This window comes from Urocitellus parryii, chromosome 13 (assembly GCF_045843805.1).
Source record: "Urocitellus parryii isolate mUroPar1 chromosome 13, mUroPar1.hap1, whole genome shotgun sequence".
NCBI lineage: Eukaryota > Metazoa > Chordata > Mammalia > Rodentia > Sciuridae > Urocitellus > Urocitellus parryii.
Window position 1 is genome coordinate 51,897,290 of NC_135543.1, and position 19,766 is coordinate 51,917,055.

At 35.7% G+C, this 19,766-nt stretch overlaps 1 protein-coding gene across 2 annotated transcripts in view; it reads right to left on the bottom strand.

Annotated features, from left to right (window-relative positions):
* Positions 1-19,766, bottom strand: part of Lpin2 (lipin 2) — a 76,602-nt gene that overhangs the window by 54,128 nt on the left and 2,708 nt on the right. The window contains exon 1 of one of the 2 annotated variants that reach the window (XM_026394538.2): positions 827-931. The exons of the other annotated variant lie outside the window; for it this stretch is intronic. Within the exon in view, the coding sequence (XP_026250323.2) occupies positions 827-931 (105 nt within the window). Of the gene's footprint in view, positions 1-826; positions 932-19,766 lie in introns of those variants that run through there. 2 annotated transcript variants of the gene reach the window in all.

A 19,766-nucleotide genomic window follows, 5' to 3' on the forward strand; every position in this document is an offset into this window, starting at 1 on the left:
ATCAGATTTTAGAAATTATCAATTTTTTTTGTTTTGCTGATTTTATGTTTGCTTTCATATTCATCTTTCATTAAAAAATAAGCATTTGCTTCCTATCATTTTTAAAAGAAAAGGCTCCACAGGTAGAGTATATTAAATTATATTGTCCTATAGTCACCAGATTTTGTTTCCTTAATGAAGACTGGATTTCACATTAAGCTTATATAACATGCTACATTTTACTTGTTGTAACCAAAGAGAACATTCTAGATTTAAAATATTGTATTTTTCCCATATATTTCAAGTTTACAAAATTTTCTTACTTATAATCAAGAAGAAAAAAGGCTATATTCCCTCTTCTTTACCATATATTCAAATGAAAAACCAATTTCCAAATATTAAGTCTACCTTTTAAAAAGACTTTGACTAGGACAATAAAAACCACAAAAATTTTAAATGATCTTTATACCTCAATTACTACATTAAGAAGCAAAGAGAATGCGAAACCAAATATACTGTTTTGAAACCATAGTTTTAAAAAAAGTTCTGTTTAAAGTAAATTCATTTATTTTCTAGGCAGAAAATTACTATTTGTTAAAATAACAAAAAAAACAGAAAAAGGTAGAAAGATAGCAGAGAGCCAGTGGGGGAAGGCATGTAGACAAAGATTCTTGTTCAACATAACATTTAAAAGTTAGTAAAACTCACTACAATATTACTGTTTCCAAAGAAGGGGCATTAGTCACCTTCACTTGGTGGGTGCACACTCTCTTCTCAGTTCTACCCAGATTGAGCACCCAAGAAAGCACCCAAGAAAGGGAGCAGGGTGAAGGTGGATGAAACTCACCAGGATACCAGGAGGGGCCTTGCCAGGGTAAACAGCTTGAGTTTTACTTAGTAAGCCTTTGTGAACCTTCTCCTCATCTTCACTATCATCTTCTAAGTAAAACATCTTAAAATTGAAGAAGTTTATCAAGCATGTCTTTTTACAAAAATGAAGGTATCATCAAAATAGAAAGCTGCTCTGCTGCTGACAGACGTTCGTTAACTGCTTGCAGACACAGGTATATATGGTTAAAACTGAAAGGAAATGGCTCTTAAAAAAAAAAAAAAAGCAATGCATACACAACTTTACCAATGAGATTTGCTCAAAACACCTCAACCCCTTCTCTCCAAAGGAGATAAGCAAGGACATGGGACAGGCTGTGCCATGTGTTTACACTGATAGGTACCAAGTCCTGCCCAATCACATGATGGTCACTGCAGCTCCCATCACACAGAACAGGGATTGAGTTAATGATTCCTTAAATCAATCACATCCTCATTTTTAGAAATAAAAAATTCTGTACACATGGAGAAGTAATCTTACATAAATTAATCGTGTAAGGGAGATCACTTACATATACTTTTTTGAACATTAGTCAAAGTCAGCCAGGTGTATACATGCTTTGTAGAGTCCAACTACTAATTATTTTTATGTCACACTGGCATATGACCCATATTTTTCACAATTCTGGGAAATATCCTGCTCAGTACTGTAAATAACATAATTTATTAGACTTCAAGAGAATGACAATGCAACATTTAATGAACATTCCCATTATGTCCTTGCCAGCTCTCAGAAAGTAACTTCAATTGAATTTTTCTAAATCTAAGACACCTAACACAAAAAATGCATTAGATTTTTAAATTAAAATATATTTTATTCAAGCCGTTTTCTAGATTGTACTGCTCATTACAAAGAGCCATTAGCCACATGGCTACTGAGCATCTGCAAGCTGGTTAGTACCAACTGTAATGCACTCTAATAAGAAATGCTTCCTGGATTTTGAAGACATAGTATGATAAAAAGAATGTGAAATAATCTCATAATTTTCATACATATTAAGTGTTGAAATGAGGGTATTCTGGATATACTGAATTAAATAAAATTGTTAGTTAATTTTTATCTTTTTTCCTACTTTTAAAATGTGACTAATAGAAAATTTAAATTATATATGTAGCTCATTAAATTTCTACTAGGCAATTTTGCTGTAGGGTCCTGAGACTATCTTGAGGGCAAAGGAAAAAGGAAAGACATTCAGGCAAAATTTTACATAACAAAGAATAGAAGACAAAAGGATTTTTCATTATTCTATAAAAATAATTAGCTCATCAACAATATACTAGTGATATGCACGTTATATGAGCTTCACATTAAGCCTCTTTTTCTACCTATAAACTTCACAAAAAGACAAAATTTCCAAGTGTTTGACCAAGAAGGGGAGAGGTTGTTAATGCTTAATTTAAATGGTGATATTTAATATAGCAATACACCACCAGTTAGTATAATAAAAAAATTAAGTGGCAGAATTAAAAACCAATTTCACCAAAATTAGAACTAGAAAAACTTGTCTTGTGTTCACCTATTTCCCTTCTTGCTATCTAGTCTACCAGATACTAAGGTGAGTCTGGAGTATACTGAGGTATCCACATTCATCTGTGCTCTAATTCAGTACACATCACATACAAAAATCTCTCTTAGTGGTTTTATGGTTTAAATATAATGCCATTTACATAAATTTAAATATTTCCTCCATGACCTGCTACAGTTCCTGATCCCCAATGGCAGAGGGCAGTCATAAAAACCTCATGTAGGGGCTAGATTGTAGCTCAGTGGTAGAGCACTTACCTGGCACATGTGAGGCACTGGGTTCAATCCTCAGAACCACATAAAAATAAAATAAATAAAAATAAAGGTATTGTGTCCATCTACAACTAAAAATTTAAAAAAAGAAAAAGAAAATCCATTTGGGGTGCTGCCAGTAGGGTAAAAAAGTGAAAGGAGAAATGAGAGGACAGGAAGGAGAAATAAGAGAAAACAAAAAAGGCAGATTAAGGAGAAATGACCTAACAAGAAAAAGGAGACAAAAGGAAATGTCAGGGAGCAGAGGAAATAAAATGTGAAAGAGAGTGATAAGAAAATATACACAGAAGGGAAGACTGTAAGAAGAAGGGTAGATGTAAAGGAAAAAGAAAAACCTTATCCTTATCTATTTTAAACATGAGGAAATTAAGGACCCACTTCTTTGGTAAATATGCTCAAACAACAATCCCAATTTCTGGTTCAGTGGTCCCCTGCCCCCCACAACATTTTGCCTAGTTCAGAGAGAATGTGCCTTGGGAAGATGATGGCGGAGATCAAACAGGGCAGAGAGCAGTAGATATGAAATCTGGACAATGTTCACCTCAAAGGCCACTTACACAACAAGAAGGCTCCAAGCCAACCATATGGGTTTCCTGCCCGTCTTGGTATTGTGTCATTGTTTTGAAGGATGACTCACAGAACGTCCTCACTGTAAGGGGGCATGTACTATGGACCTTCAGAGATGAGCTCATTTTCTGGACATCTATGTTGCCACTGGACACACACCTACAGTTTTTCCCTATGGTGACCTAAGCATTACCCTGACCTCCAAGGCTGGAACCCAACATTCTGGTTCCAGTTCCCCACCTTGGTCAATAAATGTTAAAAGTCACAACCAACTATTTTCAATTATCCTTATGATTTTCAAAGAAAAACCATTTTAAAACTTTTCTGGTTCTGAAGGCTAAATATAAAAAACTAGCAAAGTAAAAGTAAATAGCTGAATACTGAGAAAAACTATGCTTTTACATAGTATCTTCAATGATCTTAAAAAAATAGTAGGCAGAAATTTGAATATTTCTTCATAGACTTAAACCTTGCTCTCCGCCCCCAAAAATCTTTGTTTAGAAAAACTAATCTAAAGTGCAACTCAGAAGATCAGTCTTGCTCAGATTCCACAAGTGATAATGATACTAAGTAATTGGTTTCTGTTTTTCCCCACTACTCATCCTGTAAATATGAGACTAGTTATAAAGGGATTTTTAAGAAAGTATAAGGATTTATTTAAACTTCCTTACTTAAACTTTTCTTATGTGAAGTTGCACTAAATTGGTTCAACAGAAATACTTTCATGTCACCACATTTAAAATGAAGTACATTCATTTCACCACAAAAAACACAAAAATTGCACTCCACCCAGTGGTCATATTGTGGAATAGCAATATATTTCTCCAGGATTACCAATGGAAAGGAAAGGAAATCAAAATTTTAAAAAAATTTTCTGTAGATGTAGTTTATTATTTATTATATATATATAATAAATATATAATATATATAATAATATATATATTTTTTTATGTGGTGCTGAGGATTGAACCCAGGGCCTTGAACGTGCAAGGTGAGCACTCGACCGCTGAGCCCAGCCCGGAAATCACATTTTGATTAGTAAAAAATCACAATGAAAATATTTTAAAAGCTTCAGTTACAAAGAATGTCATAATCTTTACCATATTTTTTCTATAAAGAAAGAAGTGGCTCAAGTGCATTTCTGCACTTTCAAAGCCATTTCATGACAAAGGGATCTACATGGAAAAAGGACTACAGCCTACCTGAAATAAATTTCCTTGTTTTAAAATAGAGCCACATGGTTCTCTTATCATCTAAAACAGAGTATTTCTTCTTCTATCTGGATTATAATTCATTGTTTAAGCTAAGAAAACAACCCAAAAGGGACTGATTGTGTTTTATTCAAAACCAAGAGAAAATTCCTCATAATTACTCTGATTTTTCAAACATTTATAATTTGACTGCTTCATAGATAATAGCTATACAGTTTACTTAAGTTCCGGTGTTTCACAATATCTTCACACGATTCCAAAACTCTGAACAGTACAGCTAGTGTCTATTCCACTGAAATGTGAATGAATAATCAATCACATGCAAACAGGCCTTTCCAGGAACACAGAGAAAAAGCAAGAAGGGTCTCTTGAGGTCCAAGATCTGACTTAAAGTGACTCAAAGATCAATGAGGAGACTTCAAAGAAGTTTTATCTTCAAAATTAATACATTTTGCACTCTACTGTGATATTTTTTCCTCCCTACTCCCTGCCCTAGTACTGGGGATTGAATCCAGAGGCATTCTACCCTTGAGCTACATCCCCAGCCCATTTTTTTTTCCTAAGAGAAGGTCTAAATTGCCCAGGGGCTAGAGATTTGCAATCCTCTTGCTGCAGCTTCCCCAGTAGCTGCAATAATAGATGTGTGCCACTCTTTTTTTTTGGGGGGGGGGTGTACCAAGAATTGAACCCAAGGGCGCTTAACCACCTAGGCACATCCCCAGCCCTTTTTTATATTTTATTTTGAGACAGGGTCTCTTTAAGTTGCATAGGGCCTTGATAAATTGTTGAGGTTGGCTTTGAACTTGCAATCCTCTTGCTTCAGCCTCCCAAACCTCTGGGATTATAGGCATGTGTTATCGCACCTGGCTACTATCTATTTTTTAATATGAAAAAAATAACTGGTCAAAGTTTTCTTCTACCAAGTTGAAGGGTTAATGTATTACATTTATTGTATGGCTTACAATATCCTTAGAAAACTGGATATACACATCCTGATTTAAGGAACTGGACCAAATATACCTCTGAAGTCTAGCCCTTCTGACACTAATGTTCTAGGATCAAGCTTTCACACAAATTTTGAGGCAAGAGAGACAATATTGAGAGACGCCTGGTTGTAGCAGTCAAGTATGGAATCATTAAGACAGAAAAGCTAGGCAGCACAATTGAATATAAGTCTAGAATGCTTTTTGATTGAACCTACAGATGCTGAGCTAAATCCCTAGCCCTGTCTTTTACTTTTCATTCTGAGACAGATTCATTAAGTTGTTGAGGCTGGACTCAAACTTGTGATTCTGCTGCCCCATCCTCCTGAGCATCTGGGATTACAGGTGAGCCACTGTATCCACTCACATATTGCTGATGTTGAATTATCAACTTGCTCTTTCTTAGTAGGCTAAAAAAAAAAAAAACAACACACAACTCAAGCAGTTGGGATTATTATTTTAATAATAACAGCACTGCTAGGAATCATGATCTTGAAAGGGCAGATGGGTAGGAGTATAAATTGTTAATCTGTAACCTTAAATTTGCCCCCAACAGAACCTGACAACTTTGCTTTGTTTCTGTAGTCGGCTCTCTCTCCCAATTTCTTCTTTTTTAAATTTCCAAGCTTCTCAACCTCAAGCATCCTGCTACTATCACATCCCTGCCAGAATGTGAAATATTTTATATTCTTTTAAGCAGGTACATTTATTTTCTTCAGGAAATAATGAGCAACAAAAGTGACAAAATATATTTTGCTAAAAGAATGATAATTTAAGGAATTTACTTTTATAATGTTTAGAAAATTCTAATGCTACATTTTAAGTTGTTACCAAGTAGGTTTTCATTTAATGGGTGATATTTAAAAGAATCAGAATTCTTAGATTTTTGTCTTTAGAAGTTGAATCTAATTCAAAGTTTGCGTAAACATATGAGAAAACAAGGAAAACTGTAACACTTTAGACAGCAAGAGTTAGATGAGGATGAATCATAAAAATGAATAAAATTCCAGATGGCAGGAGTAGCTGCACTCTCCACTGAAGGTAAAGCCTCAAAGAATGCCCTTAGTAGTAGAAACAGCTGAATTAGCTTTCTACTCCTAGAGGTAAGATGCTGATATTGTCTAAAATATACCCTTACAATGTCAGGACACCAGATCCAAAAAAGAGGCAAGTGCAAGCAGCACTAATAGAAGAGGTAAATCCCTTTTTTAAGGAAACAATGGCACTAACACAGCAAGTGTGACAATTTGTAACTTTTTTCTTCTTCCAGACACAACGTATTTTATAAAAAGCACTTTGGAAATCAGATAGTTTGTGTAAAAATCACTAGCCTTTGTGACAAAGGCTAATTTTACTTAAGTTTTTAATGCATACTTTAATCACAAAATTTCTGAATGTAAAAAGGAATAAGCATAAAAGTCAATTTACAGTAAATATTTATGAGAAATTATATAAGCCATATATATGCATGTATTTATACTGAAAGCATACAAGAAAACAATCCTGGCAATCCTACCATTATTTGGTTACTTACTCTGAGTTATACCCTGGTGTTAGTTCTTTGTGTATGTCATCTCTGAGCTACATAATGTCCATGAAAGACAGATTTACTTATTCTTTTACAGATGAAGAAATAGTGTTTCAAAGAGGTGCAGAATCTCCAAAGTCAACCACCTGATTTTTAAAAGTGCCTAAGCCAGGACTCTAATAATCTGAATTCAAAGCTAAAAATGTTTTCTATAGTACCTTCCTGAATTTATTAATTTAAAATTCAGATTTAACATGCTAGGTATTTAAAAACATGTCAAACAGTATGCAATGAACCTAAAAGAATAAAATACCTAGGAATAAATTGAACGAAGGAAATAAAAACTTGTTCTATCAAAACATAAAACAATGCGGAAAGCAATTAAAAATGACCCAAGTAAACAGAAAAACATTTATATTCATGGACAGCAAGACTTACTATTGTTAAGATGTCAATACTACCCAAAGTGATCCCAGTTCAAATGCAATCCTATCAACATCCCAACAGCCTCAAATTTATATGGAGTTAAAGGGGCCCTTACTATAGCCAAAGCAATACTGAAAAAGAACAAAGAATGAAAGACTTATGTTTCCTGATTTCAAAGCTCATTACAAAGCTACCATAATCCAAACAGTGTGGTAGTGGCATAAGAGTAAACATAGGTAGTTAAAAACTTCTTTCTCATCAAAGGACAATGAAAACTAGAAAAGATAATTTACAAATCCCAGCTCCTGGCATCTCAAGTCATCACCATGGTATATCTGAAGAGGGCCCTGGGGATGTGGGAAGATGCTGTGAGGCCAGTGAGTCTTCCTAGTGGTAAGCTTATGTTTCCTGCCCAGTTTTCTTCTACTGGTGCCTACTGAGATCTCAGGAGACTCTTCAGAAATTTAGGAAGGCTATCCCAGACCCTCCCGGGGCTGTCCTCCTTCCCAATTCTGTGAGGACATCTGAGTGGGTAGAGGAAGAGGCTATAAAGACAGCAGCAACCACACGAATCACATTGCTGCTGTTAGTGTCGCCCATCACTCTAAGTGGGGCTGAGGCCTAGTTTTATGTAGCGTTACAAAACAACACCATGTAAGGCTATGCCAGTATGTTATCACAAACTGACTTGTATATTAAGCGACTTCAATGAGAGGACTTCTAAGAACAGCAGCAAGTCAGTGAAGCAACATTAGTACTGTGGGCACACAAAATCTGTTTTAACTCATTGAACTGTTTGTGCAACAGCAGTGTCTACTCTGATGTCACACACACTGTTCTATCTGCAGAGCTGCGGATCAAACAGTAAACTTGGCTGATGAATTATCTATCTTCAAGGTGCTTCTATCCTAATGGAGGGAGAGAAAAAACAACAACAGTAATAACAAAATCTTAAGACTAGGAAAATTATATAAAGGAAATGAGAGAAAGGGCGTGCAGAAGTGGGCCACTTTATTGTAGGTAAAGGCACTGGAGAGCCCAAAGTAGGAAAATGTTTGGGAGAATATTTTTAAAAGCAACAAAATGGAGCTGGGGTTTTGGCTCTGTGGTAGAGCGCCTACCTAGCATGTTCAAGGGCCTAGGTTCGATCCTCAGCACCACATTAAAAAAAACTAAATAAAATAAAAAAACTCTTTTGTGTCCAACTAGATATATATACATATATATTTTTTTTAAAAAGCAACAAAATGGGAGCTGGGACTGTAGCTCAATGGTAGAGCACTTGCCTAGTATATGTGAAGCACTGGGTTCACTCCTCAGCACCACATTTAAATAAATAAACAACAAAAAAAAAGGTATTGGGTCCACTTACAACTAAATTTTTTTTTCAAAAATAAATAAAAAGCAACAAAATTTCAAGGCGGCTCACTTCTGAAATTATAGAGTATGATGAACAAGGGAGTAGCACCAGAACTTAGGTGATTATGCTCACATGACTATGCCATAATACAGGCAGGATTCACTCTCTTGTACAAGACACTGCTGCTGTTCATGCTTTAGTCATTTCGCCAACCTTCAAATTACTTTAGAAATAAAGCAGGAGGAAAAAGTGAGATGACTCAGATGCTAAGTTATTAAACATTTGGGAACCAGCGGAAATTTTAGCAGTCACAAGTCTGAACAAAAACCTCTGGTTGTAATTTAAAAATTATTTCTTATCTTCAGTGAAGATTAATGTGACTGAAAGCATCTTTTACGATACTACCATGACTAGACATCCTGTTAAACCCAGAGAATGTCACATAATTTATCTCTACGCTCTTGAAACTTGCTGTTATGTTCAAATATGTCCTCCTTGAACAAATAATACATAGTAGTAGCGCTTGGAACAGTAGAAATAGTTGAAGTAGTAGTAGCAGCAGTAGCAGTTGTTAATAAAACTCTAACCACTATTACTTCAAAAGGTGACCTTATGTGTAAAAAGAACATTTGCAGAGGTAATATGTTAAAATGAGATTAATGTATGTTCAAATCCAATATGATGGGTATCTTTATACACAGGGGAAATCTGGATATAAGAGACATACATGCCATGTGAAAATGAAAGCAGAGATGATCAGAGATGAAGGATGACATATCTACAAGCAAGGAATACCAAAGACTGCCAGCAAACCACCAGGAGGTAGGACAGTAGCATGAACCAAACTTGTGGACAATCATGACTCTGAATTCCCATCCTCTGGAATAGTAAATTATTTAATAAACTTCTGTTGTTTAAGCTACCCAGTCTGAGGTACTTTTTTATTGTAGCGAACTCAAAAGAACAAAGAGCTTGGATAGAGGAGATGACAGAAAATTAAAGAGATTAAGTTTCTGGAAAAGGAAAAATGGATAGCGAACTAGGAAATAAGCAAGTGAATGAAACAAAACCCAACCCTCAAACCTGCCATGGTAGCACACACCTATATAGTTCCAGCTACTCAAGGGGCTGACGATGGAGGATCACTTGAGCTTACAAATCCAAGACCAGTCTGGGCCACACAGCAAGGCCCTATCTCTCTCTCTCTCTCACACACACACCCAACCCCACACTGGTGGGTATATGTCAAAGGGGCACAAGAGGCAAATTAAAGAGCTCCCAATGGTCAAAGCAGAAAAATTTAGACAGCAAATAAAGCCATATTGGATTATAACCCAAAGTATAAAATGAATGCCCATTCCAATATAAATACATGATTGAATAAACTCATAAGTTGGGACAAAGATACAAACTTCCCATGTGAAATTCCAAACATATAGATATGCACCCTCAAGATGAAGTGCTTAACTACCCACCCCTTAGTTGTGAACTGTGTAGAATGACTTCCAAATATAGACACTTTCCAGGGAAGAAATCTGACAAACACTCTCTCAACCAGGTGAATAAAGGTCAACATTAAATCATATTGATATAATGTACCCTTGATATGATAAAAATGGCACTTTAAGTCTATGGTCTTTCTACTAATAACCCATAACCCAGTCATATCATGAAAAAAATGAGAAATTCTAAAACCCTACAAAATGTCTGATTAGTACTCTTCTAAAACTGTGGTTAGCTGGCTGTGGTGATACAACCCAGTCCCAACTACTTGGCAGGCTGAGGCAAAAGGACCACTTAAACCTGTGGAGTGCAAGACCAGCCTGGATAACAAAGTGATACCCTGTCTCAAAACAAAACAAAAAAGATCATCAAAGACAAGGAAGTTCTAAGAAACTGCCATACTGAGAGAAACCTAAAGAAAGACAGGACAACTAAATGTGATGGGATAGCTTGGGTTAGATCCTGAGACACTAGGTAAAAAACAAAGGAAATCTAAATATACTATGGGTTTTAGTTAAAAATAATACATTAATATTGGCTCATTAATTTTAACAAATGTATTAGACTAATGCAAGATGTTAATAACAGAGGAAGCTCAGTACAGGCTATATGGGAACTCTAAACTATCTTCTAAATTTCTCTGAAAATCTAGAACTGTTCTAAAAACAAAAGACCATTAAAAAGAAAAGTAATAGATGGAAAAGAGCCGACTTGCAAGTTGTGACCAGTGACTTGGATGTGACCTCTGACTGCCTTGTGGCTGCATTTGTGCTGGGAACTTCCTGCAAGGTGCGGGTCAAGATGGCCCTGTTGCTATGGTGATGCCTGGCCTGGGGAGGCTCCGTGAAAAGGAACAGAGCAATTTATATCAGTCTGGACCTTGAGCTTAGGCACCAACTCCTAGTGATAGAGAATTCTGGGCTCTATAATAACCTTGATGTCCCACAAGTTTCACTGCAACCTTCAAATCTGTCTGCTTTTCCTGACACTTTCTCACAAATAACCTTTTGATGATAAAACCTATGTAAATATGCTGAATTAGCTCTAGGTCACTGTTCCTCTACATCAGAGAATGGTGTCCCACCTGGTCCCAGCTTTCTCTATGTGTATTTGTTGGGGGATTTCTCAATCCCCCATCACCCCTCACCGGCTTTCTGAATTAACGGCTGTAGTAGAGGAGGTCACAGCAGCAAATCACAGGAAATATTACCAAAATGAAGCAACTTACATCACTTAGAAACTTATGAAAGTTCAAACAGCAAAGCTACCCTCTCCCTCACTCCAGTTCCCTGAACACTGGTTACCAAAAGTGAAACACTGAACAGATTCTTCTGAGGAATTTATCAGTGGAGACTGAAGGAACCTACAAATACTGAATTCCCTACCTCATCACCCACCCAGGGCTTAAGTCCAGCTCATGCACAGAGCAGTTCCGATCAGTTTTTTGGTCTTACTTTTACTTATAAAGGAAAACCCAACAAATATCAGGCATCTGAGGAGAGCTTAAAACAGCAATTAATACAAATGAGAATTTTTTGAAGGAAACAATGCAAAATCACTTTCATAAACACTACATTATCAGAGAAAATACTGCAACCATGAAATGACAACAGGATGCTAATAAAATAGAACATTTGAAAATGGAAAAAGGGCTCTTAAGAATTAAAATATATAGTAAAACTGAAAAATTCCATAGCAGAGTTATAAGATAAAGCAGGTAGCTAAAGTCCCTGTAAGTCTAACTAGGCAAGATAAAAGAATGAACAAAAGGAGGGAAAAGATATCAATCCAAAAGGGGCCCTTTATTGGATTTGTGGGGTATTTTTTTAAGAGAAAAAAAAAAAGGCAGGGAGGGGGAGGAGGGAAGAATATTATCAAATAAGATGCACAAGAATATTTCCCAGAGTCAGAGACATGATTTTCCAAATTGGAAGTCCTTAGCAAAAAAGGATGGGGAGTACCTGCACTGGTGTGAGTTCCAAAGAGAGTTACTAAAAACAAAAAATGGCAACAAACAACATTAAAGGCTAAGGAGTTTCTCTAATCGCAAAAGCTTCAGAACTGCATGGACATGCCTACACAAAGCAGGATATACCCTCAATCAGAGGTGTAGCACCCAGTGCCAGCCACCTCCCCAACTTCATGAGGCAACATAGCTGTGGATGATTCTGCATGTGGGGAGAAGAAACCTCACCAGGCCTGAGAAGCACCACTATATTCTCTAGGTGTTTTTATGCCCTCTGGTCTACAAAGACTCTGGTAACATACACGCAGGCTAGCCAGGTGTGTGTGTGTGGGGGGGGGGAACAAGGTTAGAAGTGAGGGTTCTCTGTGAAGCCAAGTGAGGTGGGTACTTTCCAGGTTAACTATCACTTCCTGTGTCTGGTCCAAGGACTGAGATGATAAATCAGAAACCAAGATACTTCATCAAGAGAAGATAAAATTATAAATACTTTAAGAAGACAAAGTAAAAGTGTTTAAAAAAATCAGAAGGAGAAAGAAAGGATATGAAGAGGGAAAGAAGAAATACAAAAATTAAAAAGGCTTGAGGTGACTCAAAAATAGTTAACTTCTCCCAAAAAAATGGAAAATTTCCATTCTAGTATTGATTCTATTCTAGTCTGACAAATAACCTATCAATTAAGTATGATACTTAGAATAAAGAAATTCTCAAAGCTGCAAGATCTCAAAGAATTTACTTCCTGTGAATCTTCTCAAAAAGCTGGTGGAGGAGTACTCTACAAAAATGAGGAAGAGCAGCAAGGAGGAGGAAGTCAAGAGATCTAGGACAAGAGGCCCAACACAGGAGAAATGACAGAGATTCAGGACAAGGCAATTCAGGACTGCACTGATTGTCAGAAACTGGGAGCCTGAATTCATGACTGGTGCTCAGAAATGAAAGCCAACAAAATAAATGTTGACTCCATAGGAAACAAAAACTTGAACTGTCAAATAAAATCATTGGACATGGTTAGCTATGACAATATTTAGTAATCAAAATGAAAGTATTGAATATTGGGAAGATAGAATATTATGATATAATGGGTGGTCAGTATGGGGAAACATGTTTAAGAGGGTTATGCAAGAAATGAATCCTCATCCTGCACACTAGGAAAATCAATAAACAATGTCTAAAATGGGAAACCCATGCTAGAGTAGTGTAGGCTCACAAATATGAAGTAAATACCACAAGAAATAGGCAAAAGAAGTAAGTTTTTTCAAGGAGGCAGTAATCAGCATGAGGAAAAGGACTGGTATTTATTCATTATATACCTCAGGATTATTTGAATGTTCCAACTACATTTAAAATTAATATATTTTAAAATTCAAAGATGAATAAAGTTGTGATACAGCTTTATGAAAACAGAATCATTCACAGGAATGAAAACTATGCGGGAAAAGGAAGAAAAAGAACACTAAGCGGGCTGGGGATGTGGCTCAAGAGGTAACGCAATCGCCTGGCATGAGCGGGGCGCGCTGGGTTCGATCCTCAGCACCACATAAAATAAAATAAAGATGTTGTGTCCACCGAAAACTGAAAAAAATATTTTAAAAATTCTCTTTTTTTTTTTTTAAAAAAAGAACACTAAGCAAATAAGAGCATCATGGATAGTGTTTTGTTCCGTTTTTTAATTAGGAAAAGTTCCTTTCTAATTCTCAACATCAGCACCTATGGTCTATCTGAGCATTAGGTATGCATGTCTCATTAACAGAGAAAACAAGGAAATTTAAACACAGCAATGCCACTATTAGGTTATACAATTCATTCACTTGGGACAGAGAGATGTCATGGCAAGAATACCAGTGAAAGATTTAGTCACCATTTAAAGGGACCACATCCAGAAGAAGCAAAAAGATTCCGTTCACCATAAACACACAGAAATACTAGTACTTTTGAACTAGTAGAGTATAAAATTTTGAGTACACAATCTAAAGAAATTGGTGTCCATTTTTATGAAAATCAAATTAAGAGTTTGTAAAAATGTTAATTACTTAGGGGTTTTATGAATTAGTCAAAAACAACTTTTTTTTTTTCCTTTTGGTGAAGCATACACCTGTACTTCATTACTTATGGAAAACTACTCTGCTTTCTAGGAATTACATTCTAAATTCAAAACTAAGGCTCTATTTACTATAATCATGTACAAATAAAATTCACAGGGCCATAGACAAAATGATGGCAAAAATCACAAGACTTAACATTTATAACAAGCATGGAGCATGAGATTTGTATACAAAATTGCTAACTCAACATTGTGAAGATAAAAGTTCTGAGTCAAGGAAGAAATCTTAGGCATATAAAATGATTTTTGTGAATGTGTGACATAAAAAACACCTTTCAACTAAACATGTTCTCACATGATATCTCCTTTGTCTCTCACTTTAAACCCTCAGATAGTACTTCCTTTCCAATTCCTCCCTGTTCATTTTATTAAATTCTGCTTTATATAAGACTTACTTAATTTCCCTATAATACTACAAGCCACTTTACTACCATAGGAGGAATGTTGAATTTGCCTTTTACTCTCTGTGCTGTGACTGACGCGACTGTCATCTCTGATCTAGTTAGAGTCTTCAGCTGGCTACCAAACTTCTGGACCTCTAGATAGCTAGTGGCTGTAGTTTAACACACATTTTTCACATAATCTTCAGGGCCTAGCAGGTAGGTATTGTTATCCCAGTGTTACAAAAAAAAAGAGACAACTGTGGGTTGTGAGGTGTGGTGGTATGTCTGTGTCCCAGGCTGAGACAGGATTGGGAGTTCAAGGCTAGCCTGAGCAATATAGCAAACCCTGTATCTGAATGTATGTCTGTTTAATGAAAGAGTCTTTTCCCCAACTCATTCATTTATTAATGCCATTAGAGGGGAGCTATCTGAAGATGAAGCTACCAAGTGAGTCAAATGATACCGGGGTGAGGGGACACAGTTCAACAGACAAATCAGTTCAAAAAGAACTCAGATACCCAAGGTTTCAGCTGGCTATACAATGTGATGGGACATAAAGTTCTGAATAGAGAAGAACTTGCCATATCACATCCCAGCTCTGACACTGTTTAAGCTTCCTACATAGGCCAGTCCCATGTAATCTAGGAGTTATAGTATATACCTCTTCAAATAAAGAACAGTCCAAATTACCAGGGAAAATCCTTAAGGAAAAAGCATCATGGTGGATTCTGACATATCATGTTTCAAACAGTCCAACCACCTACTTCATCTTTCCCAACATTAAAGCAGAACCACTTTCCTCTCAAGCTGAGCCTGAAAGCATTATTTAGTTTTGAGTGTAAAGACCAGATTGTATGAAAAATACAGGTTTTAGACACTTGATCCAGTCTCAGCCCAGTGACAGGATCATTCCTTGAAAAGCAGGCAAGAGAAAATTAGATTCACAATGCTCATTCCAGAGCAGGTGTCAAGTCAGTGCAGTAAGGCCCAAATCACCTCTGATATTTTCCTGGTTCTTTTTCTCTTGCTAGCACAATTGGTTTTGCATACATAAATGATGCCTAAAAATCCAAGGCTCCTACAAAGTAGGTGCTATCCCTATAAATGAGTTTATAGACTGAAATTAAGGATCATTTCTCCAGTACTTCCTAACAAAAGTAAAAACAAAATCCAAAAAATTCAGGGATGTCAAATCAATGCAAAATTCTTACAGTCCCTGGGCAGTATGGTGGCAATAGAGCAAAGGGCAACACAGGGAGGTCATTTCCACATGATTATGTGACCTTAAAAAAATCTCTTAGCTTCAGTGACCTTACCTAGAAAAAAGGACCATTATCCCTGCCTTGCAGGGTTGTTGTGACTCTAAGAGAAAATTTATGTAAAGCACTTAGCACAGTGTCTGGCCCAAGGGTGTTCAATCATTTGACTGTAATCACAATGACAATCCTTTACAAACATTAAATAACTCCTAGAAATATTCAGTATTCCTAGCAGGCAATAGCATCATTGATAGTGGATAGAGCTGATATTAAAGACTTCAAAATTCCAAATTTCTATCTTTCAAATAATGCTAGTTAGGTAAATTACTTTGATCCAGGTAAGCCATTTAGAAAATCCTATAACAAAAGATCAGTCCTTCCTAATAAAGCATTTGTTTAATCCACACTTTAAATTATAAACTAGCTTTCCCTAAATAATACTTCTCTTATTCCGGTATTGTTCATATGTAAATAGATGCTATGACTACATTCAAATATGTATCTACCTACTAGTCATCCAAAATAAATGGTAAAAGATTTTAAATAAATTTATTATGTGGATAGATGTTTTAGAATGTTTACAAAGAAAAAAAAGGGAATACTTTCAGTGGCCTTACCTAGAAAAAAGGGCCATTATTAAAACAAAACTAAAAAATCTCCCTTATGATGATGCTTCACTAAGCCTAAACATTCCCAGACTCCATGTAGCTCATTAGAAAAGCACACTGTTTTATAAGGACCAGAAGTAAATGCAGTCATCTACTAGAAAAATATACCATAAGACAATTCAAGATCCAGTTCAGAGCTTTTAATTCATATTAACTATCCAATGGTTTTGCTGGCACATAGCAGATAATAATTCAAAAATCAAAGCTGGGCATGGTGGAACACACCTGTAATCCCAGTGATTTGGGAGGCTGAGGCAGGAGGATGGCAAGTTGGAGTCAGCCTCAGCAACATAAAGAGATCCAGTCTCAATTTAAAAAATTAAATAAGGCTGGGGATTTAGCTGAGTGGTAAAGCACCTAAAGCACCTGGGGGGAGGGGGGGAATCACATAATCAAATTATCAGACAATATCATATTGAATACTTTACTTCCCAATATCTCTTAAAAGCAATCTGTATTCTGAATACTTCTCTTATTTAGAATAAGCCAAACACCAAGTCTCTAGTACAACTGGACATTTCTACCTTACCAGGAGCAATAACCATCATATCATAAAGACACTGAACAAAATATAACTATCCTGGTTATTAGTCAACTTCAGTGTTTACTCAGGTTTAAAAGAAAAAAAAAAGCCTTCTAGGTAGATTTCAATCCCAAATTAACTAATGATCTTTATTTATAATTCTGTCACTTTATTTTTATAAAAAGAACTTATCTTACAATAGATTCAAAAATAAGTATTTAAATTAACATCTTTGGGATCAATTATCCCTTTCATTATATTTCAGAAATAGGTAAAAGAAATTCAGTAAGTCACTAAAGAAGTTATTTGGTATCATATGCCTATCTTTTTTCTTTACTTGCAGGACCAATTTCAGCTTTTCTAAAGGATATTTCCCCATCTTCAGCATCTCCTCTTTATCTAATAAAGCTTAGTTATAACCACCCAAACCAAATAATTAAAAAAAAAAACTAGATCCTTCTCTTTGAAATATTAGTATCTCTATATCATGTTTATTAAATTTTCCAAATCTGTACCCTTTCAGGCCCCCCACAATACTGCTTAAAATTTCAACTAAATTAACAAGTAACCAAAAAGTTAAAATCAAAGCAATGAGAGAGCAAACCAACCTCAAAAGTTTCCAGTGCAAATAACAGGGCTCTACAGCATCTCAGCTCCTTTACTGAGAACTCCTTCTGCACATCAACCTATGCTGGTCTCCTCTCTTTCTCCTTCATCCTTTTAGGGCCTGTACCTTAAACACTGTCACCCTTGGCCTTTCACACTTTAAATCAACAGATTCTTTCTCCCTACTCCATAGGTACTCTCTCCACCCCTCAAATCCACTTTCTTGACTAGAATTTGCCCAACTTTCAAGAATAGCACCCTGTGACTTCCGTTCAATGCCATTCATCACTTTTCTTCTCCCTTTAGTTCAACATTTACAATAAAGGAGGCCAAATGGCTTTACCTACAGGAGTGCTGGAAAACTTAAGGAGGCAACACTTATTCACTCTAACAGGATTAACAGTTAAGAAGAAAACCACAATTGACTTCAGAACAATCCCAAAGAAATACAGAGCACAAAACAACATCACACATGCAAAGGAGCTTGTCTCCTGTAGCAGAAATTAATTAAGCAAAGTGTAATGGGAGAAAATATTAAAAAATGGATTGGGGAAGGTGAAACTGAATTGAAATGAACTGAAGTGGAACTGAGAAAACAGATGAGAAATTCAGATTTGAAAATAGGTGAGCATGAATTACTGTAGGTTCTTGAACAGGAAAGATAAAGATGCTAGGAGTTGAAAACAAATCAGAATGTACAAATCATTACTTAGATTTCATTTATACTCTGGTTAAACAATAAAATTAAAATAAGGAATTGGCACAAAAAGCAAATAAGAGTATGAAATGAAATAAAGGCAAGTGTTATATTTAATTTAGTGTTCAGTTACTGGCCATAAAATTACATATAGAAGTAAAATCTTTCTAAATTGTTAAATGGAATAAAGGCATGTAGAGGAAGGAATCCACTGGCTGCCAACTTTCTAAGGTATGCTACTCTTTTTAATTTTTTTTTTTAGTTGTAGATGGGCACAATATCTTTATTTTGTTTATTTAATTTGTTTATTTAATTTGTGATGCTGGGGATTGAGCCTAGTACCCACACATGCTAGGCAAGTGCTCTATCACTGAGCCACAACCCTATGCTATTCTGTGAGCCAATGTTTGCCCTCTAAGAAAAAAAGAAAAACAAACAAAAAAGCCAATAGTTTATGTTGGAAATGTATGACACTACAAATAAATAAGCACTAAATAATAAAGCTCTTATAATTCAAAGACTACAAAAATAAGCATTACATTCCAGATTTTTAAAAGATCATGTTCTAGCAGCTACCCACTTAACACACACATCTTTTCTGATTTACTTACGTAGTCTCTTTATATTTTTTACCTAAATAAACTATAAAGAATCCTAAAAGATCCCACTTCTAACAGTCATACAAACTACTCTGGCTTTGTAGAGAAGTTAAATAAAAGATAGGAAAAGGAGATGTTGATGTAATTGTTTTGTTAGGCCTTAAGTTAAACCAATTCTGATTTCTTTCTTCCACATTTCTATTATATAAATAAATAAATACACACACATATATGTATATATACATATATATATAATTTTTTTTGGTTGTTGATGGACCTTTATTTTATTCATTTATTTATATGTGGTGCTGACAACTGAACCCTGTGGCAAGGGGTCTACCACTGAGCTACAACCCCAGCCCTCTTTCTTCCACATTTCTTAGTAACAATTTTAACATCAATCTAAATAGACAAATAAAAATCACTAAAATTTAGTATTATAAAGCTTTTGAGGAAAAAGATTCAAAATTGTAGTCACTGAATCAAATTAGGAAAAAAAAATGTTTATCATCATTTTAATCCTAAATGTCACGTTAAGGTCTTTATCTTGCACTGCGGTGGAATTCATCTACTAATCTATTCTTTTTGCTTTCCCTTCCTTCCTTTCAGACTGAGAATCTGAGCAGGGGTAGAGAGGCCCAAGTTTCCAGGGCAAATTAAGGGCAGGTTGTCACTGACACTTGGCGATTCCTACCTACTTCATCTGTTCCTCATGCCTTTGTCT